Source organism: Stegastes partitus, unplaced genomic scaffold, assembly GCF_000690725.1.
Source record: "Stegastes partitus isolate 25-593 unplaced genomic scaffold, Stegastes_partitus-1.0.2 Scaffold307, whole genome shotgun sequence".
Classification (NCBI taxonomy): Eukaryota; Metazoa; Chordata; class Actinopteri; family Pomacentridae; genus Stegastes; species Stegastes partitus.
The window spans coordinates 25,771-34,035 of NW_007578038.1; the positions used below are offsets into that span (position 1 = coordinate 25,771).

The window sequence follows — 8,265 nt, forward strand, 5'->3', positions numbered from 1 at the left end:
TGCTGAGGTTAGATATCATGTTTGAAGAACTATTAAATGTCTTAGAAATATGCAATTCAATCCAAATACAGAAATGTGTTTCTTAAGTATATAAAGTCAACTTTGGAGGGTAAATCTAAAGCCGTCACATTTTTATTGGAAATGCATTTTTTCCACACCAGACTCAATATTCAAGCAATTCCTCTCATTGTGGGACAGACCCACTTGTTTTTAACAATATGATATAATAGAGTTTGTCGAAGCCAGCACACATTAGATATTTGCTTAAAGACAATCACTTTTTGAGAGAAAAGTACCATTTTAAAATATATTTTGGTAAACAGATCAGCATGGTGAAATTGCCATCTGTTAGCATATTTTGGCTTCTCATTATACGCTCAAATGTCAGCAGTAGAGCCATTTGCGAATGTGTTTATTTGCCCTAAACAGCCAATTTACTGACAGTACACCTGCTTTCTGTGAGATAACTGGAAACATTTGCACCAATCATGTGCTTGGAGCAAAAATATTCAGCTTGTGCCAACGAGTCTCAGCTTCACTTTGTCCAAACCTGGACAGACACAGATTTGTTTTTTAAAAATTTTTTAATCTAGTTGCATCTAAAGTTCTCCTTTTGTCTTAGCACACAGACATCCACATACATGCCAACCAAAACACACAATCAAGCCCAATCACAAGCACAACAACACACAGGTCTGGTCTCACCTGTTGGGTTTGGGGAACAAGATGGAAGTGTCGGGTTTGCGTATGAAATACTCATCAGCTGCTTTGCTGATGGTGATGATCTTTTTCTCCCGGCGGGGCACAGTCTCCAGGGACAGGGGCGTCTCCACTTTTGGCCGCAGCATGCCCAGGTAAGGAGGCAACAGGTGGATGAAGATCTGAAAAGGAAGGTAGAAGGTAAAGAGGAATGTGTTACTTGCAGAAAGAACAGTTTGCTTCTCTGCTCCTCTACGTCCTGTATGCAGACAGAAGCGGGTTAATTAAGCAGGTGAGTTGACAAAATATAAATATTAAAGCAGATTTATAATTTTATGAATGTACAAATGTGTATTTCTTTGCCTGGAAATAGAAAACAGGAGTTTATCCAACTGTACTTTACTCTTTTAGTCAATATGTTGTTGGCTCGCCGAGACCTCACGGATCCATCGTCGCTGCTGGTATGAAAAATCCATTTGTTTGGATTCTTGTTTCATGATTTATGGGACAGCTGAAATGCACCTACCCTGTATTTGCCTATTAGGCTTGAGAAATGAGTCCAAATGTTGAATTTCGCAGTGAGATAACCTTTGAGAACAGTTGCTGCTGAATGATATGGGTGGAGGAACCAAATGCTTTCCAATTCCTCAAAGTCTACTCTCAAGGTGTCCTTGGACAAAGCACATAACTCTGGATGCTCCAGTGGAGCACTTTGCTAAAGGACTATAGCTGTACTGGGCACCTCCCAAATGTGTGTAATTAAAATAGAAATAAATGTTTCACATAACCTGATAAAAAGGAAGTCAATCTTTTATCAGATGGGAGTCCTTGGCTGTCAGGCTCAGAGCTCAGAACATCAAAAGAGTCAATGATAAACCAGCACATCAGTGGGTCAAATGATGGTATTGATCAATACCATAAATGCTGTAAATGGCTCCGTTATCTGCTCTTTGAAGTGCTTTGATATCCTTTTAAAAAAAAGAAAAAAAGAAAAAATCTTGGCTTGCCTGTATTGACAGATGGATGTCAATAATAGCCCTGGCAGGAAGCACTGTGGCAACAAGTGAAGAGTGAATTTAGGTGAAGCAGCCTGACTTAATTTAATTATGAGCTAATTAAGAGCCAAATGCACTATGTCCATGTCCCTAAATGACATCCTCTGACCTTTTGCTTCACAGCTCTCTATGACAACTATAATAGCCGGTGTAGTCACAATGGCATGACCACGGCAGCAGCCAATGAGGCAACACTGGAGCTATGAGCGGTGATGGACGGCCTTTTTTTTTTTTGGGGTGTCATGCAACATCAGCTGTACTGTTTAGGTTCACTCTCACTGCTCTCACAGCAGCAGCAGCAGCAGCACAGTCCCAGCCAGTGAGTAGCTGGTGGACACAGTAGAGCATTTAGAAGCTAAAGAGTCGGCTATTTGGTATTGTTAGAGATCAAGACAGAGCTACAAGAGAGTGACTTTTGGGGATGATATTTCTCTGGAACTGGAGGAGAATCAGCAACAATAATGGACAGAAACAATAAACAACTTGTGTTTGCTGCCCCCAACTGGCCAAAAATGCTAACACAGCAAATTCATTTCCTTCCTCAGTTGCATTTTTTTTGGAATATCATAAATTAAGACTACACAGTGGCACTAAAATCTGTTATTGACTAGTATTACAAACTAGTTAATGCTATAGATGCTGCGGTGTGTGCCACTGGCTCAGCTACAGCTATCAAAATAAACACTGTGCGATTAAAAAACTTCACGTTGGGGCCTTTAAGTGGGTTCAATTTTAGCTTCAAATAAATGAACGGGGTCATAAAAGCCACTGGAGACACTGACACTTTGCTCCTTGTTCCTGGGAATTTAGGTTTTTCAGCAAAGGAAGAAAAGTTTTAAGACTAATATATATGCATAATGCAACTGACTAATGTTAGGCCAATAATAAATACATGAAGAGCAGCTTTTCTTTTTTAACCAAAATGATACTTTTAGAGATGTAGAAAGCTTTGAAGCAGAATTTATCATTTCAAGCTGTGGGGAAAATACTTTTCATCAAATATTTAACAGTGTAAACTAAATTATTTCTACATTAACTGTTACTTAACAAAATGAACTTATCCTAATGTGTTGACAAATAGGTCAGAAGTATTCCCTTCCTCTTAAAACATGTGCAAAGCCTTTATATTTTCTTGTTTCTAGAGCGCCAAGTTTCACATTTGTGCTCATAAAAAGATCCATATTGTGAATAATTTCATAACAGAGACAGACGAGTTCAAAGTGATTAATAACAGCAGCAGGACCTCCATCTTTTATTTCAAGCCTCCATTCTAGTTTTAACATTCACCCAGTTTTTCTCTTATTGATCCTATGTGGCATCTGTTAGATTTCTCCCCTCTCAGTACATGATAAACCAGAATATAAGAGAGGAAACTGCACCCCGGAGAGCACTTCTTCATCTACAAATACATTATTCTTGGAAGACGGCTGCTGTAATTCAGCCGCCGTTCAGCCTCTGCGCCGCTCCGGCACGACCACAGCTTCACAACACAGAGACGTGAGCGACCAAAGCACCGCGAGGGCCGAGCCGAAGCAGCTCAGAGACGAGGCGGTGGAACAGGAGGAGGAGCCGAAAGCCACTAAGTCTGCAACTCATAGGACACAAAGTAGGAAGACCTGAGGAGACAGAACTCAGCCCCGACAGAGGGCCATGGCCATCTGAGGAGGAAGAAAATGAGGCAGCCATCAGGACGGAGGAGGGAGATGATGAGATGTCTGTCTAGAGAGTGAACGCTGATGGCCCAAAAGGTTTCTGTTGCTGTGGACTACTCTGGGAGAGGAACATATGGACAATTTGAAGTCAGGCATTGAAAATAAATAGAAGCCAGCACATCTAAGAGAGTCTAATGCTTCAGATTTAACAGCTAATAGATGATAAATGAATAGGTGTTTGCATGTATAAGAACGATTAGAAAACGGGTGGTACGGGGAATTAAATTTGCCCTTTACAGTGATTTTTGTTGCTGGAACTAGAAGACTGACACTTGCTTATTTCCTGATTCAAAATGACAAAGATATCAAGTTTAATCAGAGATGAGCAACACTCTAACATATTGTTATGGAGCACAAAACTAATCTGTGAGTAGTTAGATGTTCAGCTGTGCTTCATTTTGCCTGCTCACATAAATTCAACTCATCAGATGGGATGTAAGGATTAATTTGAAAACAGGTGGACTAAATGCCCAGCTGGGAAGGAGCCATTAAAGCGTTTTTAAGTGCAATAAAAGAATGCTAAAGGAAGAACAGTCATTAGTGCCATCACCTGTGGGAATATAATTGTTTTATTATTAAAGTTACATTGATGAATGTAGCTTTGTCAGGTTTCATTATGAGATTTTATTTAGATTGGGTTCCTTGGGGCGGTCTATAAACTGCTGCACTGGAAATAATATACTGTAAAGTGCATCTTTATTGTTTCCTGATCCTGTTTATTTAGATTTTGAAGTAATATACAGGAAACATAAAACAAATCAGCAACCAGGAGAGCAAAATACCTCAAAGCTGCTTCCTTTGCATTTGCTTTGGTCACCTGAGGACACCATCCATCCATCATCTATACATCGCTTCATCCTCACTAGGGTCATGGGGGGCTGGAGTCTATCCCAGCTGACTTAGGGTGAAGGCAGGAGACACCCTGGACAGGTCACCAGTCTATCACAGGGCTACACTTAGAGACAGACAACCAAGCACACTCACATTCACACCTACAGACAATTTAGAATCACCAATTAACATGTTTTTGGACTGTGTGGGAGGAAGCTGGAGAACCCAAAGAGAACCCACACTGCACATGCAAACTCTTCACAGAGAGATCCTGGATGTCCTCACTGGGATGCGAGCCGGCGACCTTCTTGCTGCGAGGCAACAGTGCTAACCACCTAGCCACCTTGCAGCCCTACCTGAGGACACCTGTAAACACAATAATTAAATATTTTCTCCCTGCAAACTGGAAATGGCGACATGTTTCCAAAAAGGTAGCCTGTTTACACACTCAGAAAATGCAGAAAAGCAATTATTTGTTGTTATATTTCTGGCCACAATTCCGATGTTCACTCTTCTTTTAGGTTTGTTCTGATTTCCACTGATGGGCTGCAAGGTGGCTCGGTGGTTAGCAACGTTTCCTCGCAGCAAGAAGGCCGCCAGTTTGCGTCCCAGTGAGGACACCCAGGATCGTTATGCATGGAGTTTACATGTTCTCCCCGTGCAGCGTGGGTTCTCTCCAGGTTCTCCGGCTTCCTCCCACAAGGTCCAAAAACATGTTGAGGTTAATTGGTGATTCTAAATTGTCCGTAGGTGTGAATGTGAGTGTGCTTGGTTGTCTGTCTCTAAGTGTGGCCCTGTGATAGACTGGTGACCTGTCCAGGGTGTCCCCTGCCTTCACTCTAAGTCAGCTGAGATAGACTCCAGTCCCCCTAGTGAGAATTAAGCGGTGTATTGATAATGGATGGATGGATGAATGGATGGATGGATGATTTCCACTGAATAATGAGTATTTCGTGGCTAAATATTCACTAAGCAGCCGCTAACTTTATCTTTTTTCTGTCTTGCGTGAAGCAGTCTATCAAAGGTTTGTTTTTGAGAACAGCTGCTAACTGATGCTGATATGAACTATAAAAATTAAATAAGCAGTTGAATTGCAGGCTGCAAAAACAAAACCAGTGAGCAAAAAAAATGCTAAATCACCCCTTACAGTTGAGGACAACCTCAAAGATGCTGGATTTGTGACCTCTTTACACATCAGACTTCATCATATGATCCATTATTAGCATAAGAATATTTATTGGTGCGGCTGTAAAGAAGGCAGCGTAGCATCACTGCCGCTTTTGAAATCATGAAAAAAAAAAAACACACCAAAACAACCATAAATTTCCCTCGACTAATGTTCCGTGGGCAAAACTTCCCCCTGCCTCACATTTCACGACCGACACTGATCGTCTTGAGAGCGGGAGGGAAAAGAAGCAGAACCTATAATGCCCGCTTCCTCCCATCAATCCAGCATCAAGCAGCTCGGTTCCATTAAACCGAATGCAAATCACCTGCATTTACACGAGCCTTTCTGAGGTGAACGCTCCCTTAAAACCGTGACAGAACAAAGTCCAGCGCTGCCGCTTTTTTTACGCCTGTAATTAGCTTCACATAATGTACAGAAAGGGCAGCAGCCACTGATGGAGGTTAATGGTATAACATGACATTTAGAGTGTCGGGGACGGTGTCGACTTAATTCAGTGGTCCGCCTCAACCCAAACTACTACTGCTGCCTCCATTACTGAATTAACACCAAAAATTAACATCACATTGATTAATTATTGCAAGGCCACAATATACTAATGGATGGTTTGCCTGAATGTAATTAGTTTTACATGTATTTCTATTAAAATCACAGCCTCATTTGCATCATGTGCACAGTTCTGTGTCCAGAAAATGTGCAAAAGCTTTCACTCATTTATCGTAGCTGGTTAATCTAGTTTGTCTATTTAGTTTCCATTGTGTAGTCAGCTTATATCATAAAGATGAATATGTGAGGTAAAAGCATCTACACCCCAATCTCCCCCGTCCTTCCCCCCTCCAGGTCTCTCTGAGGACACACTGGCAGCTTAATGACATCGCTTTGACATCAAGCCTCCCTTTGATACAAACTGCAGAGAAAATGAAGGCCGACATCTTCAGCAGCTGGTTTTCTGCTTAATGTTCCAACAACTGAGAAGAAGCATATTGTTCTGAAATATGACACAGACAAATCTGAAGAGGAAAAACTCATAGACTGTATAAAAGATGGACGTAGCTACCGTGACGTCACCCGTTGGTTTCTGCACTGGAGAAAATGAAGCCAGGGTTTTGCTACTTCCTGGTTGACATCTTGGATTTTTGGAGCCAGTGACGCAAAAATCGTCGGAGGGGGGGCGGAGCCAAAGGAGCAGCGATTGGTCAGACGGATTGAGAGGCGGGCCCTCTCTGCCCGCCCACATCTACCACCTTCTGCTCCCTTCGTCTGTATTGCCGATGCCGACTGTCAATCAAGCCAGCCACGCCCCTTGCCCCGCAAAATGTTGACGATTTTTTGAAAATTCAGTATTCATTTATTTTCAGATTGGCCACCTGATCTCTGGATTTGACCATGAAAACTAATACGAAAAAAATCCTGAGCTGTAGGAATGCGGTATTTCCAATTCAAGTCTATGGGAGCCAGGGCTTTTTGGAGCCAGGACTAGTGGACGTAGTGATATTGCAGGTTTTTGACGCTTCTGGGTTGGCTTCATTTTTCAGGGCCGGTTGCTTCGTCCATCTTTTATACAGTCTGTGGGAAAAACAAGTCTATACCAGAGAGAGTCGTTCTTATGAAATCTGCTAAACTGTGCCAAACCATCAAATATGTCACTGTTTGTACAGCCATGCAGCCAGTCAAATCATTCACTGATTCACATTATAGCAACCAGCATGTGTACAGCTGTAACATATATGGCGCTCACCATGCGGACCCACATGGGCATCATGTGGGTGTTGGGCGAGCGGTGGTGGAGGTTGAGCACGACCACGCTGAGGATGACGGAGAACGTGACGAGGATCATGGTGAACATGATGTAGTTGACGATGATGGGGACGCCCAGCGAGGTCTCGGGGATCTTATCGGCCAGCAGCAAGAGGAACACGGTGAGGGTGAGCAGCACGTTGATCGACAGACCCATCTTCTCACCTGGCAGCGAGAGGTGGGGAAAAGAAAACAGCTTTATTTAGGAACTTAACAATTGCGACACGTTCCTTCGGGCTCGTGTTCCGGCTCATTGAGGTTTGAGGTTTTCCTCCTCCTTCGACTGACTGAGATTTTAGCAGCATCTGGCCCATGTAATTCACCGGTAATGATGCTAATGGGAAATTCATCTCCCATTCTAAGTGAGGTTGATTGGCCGACAGAGCACAGCCTCCCTGGTGCATTCAGTGGTCACTTACAAAACTGTGTTTACCTCAGATTGGCTAGAGCGGGTAGACGGGGATGTGTGCTGAGAGCATTGCGGACTCCCTCAAACCGCATTACAGGAAGGTTAACGTCAGATTGTGAAATGTAAATTCCATTTCCCGAATCAAACTCCCCGCAGGTCTCCGTGTGTCCTTTTATTGTGAGCTGAAATTAGACATCACATCAATTCAATCATCCACAGGAGCAGCAGACCTCAAAGGAACAAATAATACGCCCAGAGAATGATTACTTAACGAATCAATATAAACCAGGCTATTAGAGGAAAATAATGTTCAGACCATGTAAGTGTAGGAAATAAAGCGCAATGTCGGGCTGATTACTCTCAGCACCTGGCTTGTATTTCTACCGCTGCCATTTTTGAGGTTATCGATTCAGCCGCGCTCCTGGAAGCAAGTATCTAATCTGAAATTGAATCCCTTTGTAATTGGATAAATGTTTGATTGGCTCATTTAAAGAAACCCCCAAAAACACAATTAGAAAATAGTATTAGAAGATTAAGAGACATGGCAGTGTCATCCTCACCAACATCTATCTAGAT

At 42.5% G+C, this 8,265-nt stretch overlaps 1 protein-coding gene across 2 annotated transcripts in view; it reads right to left on the reverse strand.

Annotated features, from left to right (window-relative positions):
• The window catches only part of chrnb1 (cholinergic receptor, nicotinic, beta 1 (muscle)), a 27,367-nt gene that overhangs the window by 6,456 nt on the left and 12,646 nt on the right, over positions 1-8,265 (reverse strand). For both annotated transcript variants that reach the window (XM_008283334.1, XM_008283335.1), the window contains exons 8-9: positions 7,222-7,445; positions 706-881 (exon numbers count right to left, since the gene is read on the reverse strand). In XM_008283334.1, coding sequence (XP_008281556.1) covers positions 706-881; positions 7,222-7,445 — 400 coding nt within the window. The remainder of the gene's footprint in view (positions 1-705; positions 882-7,221; positions 7,446-8,265) is intronic.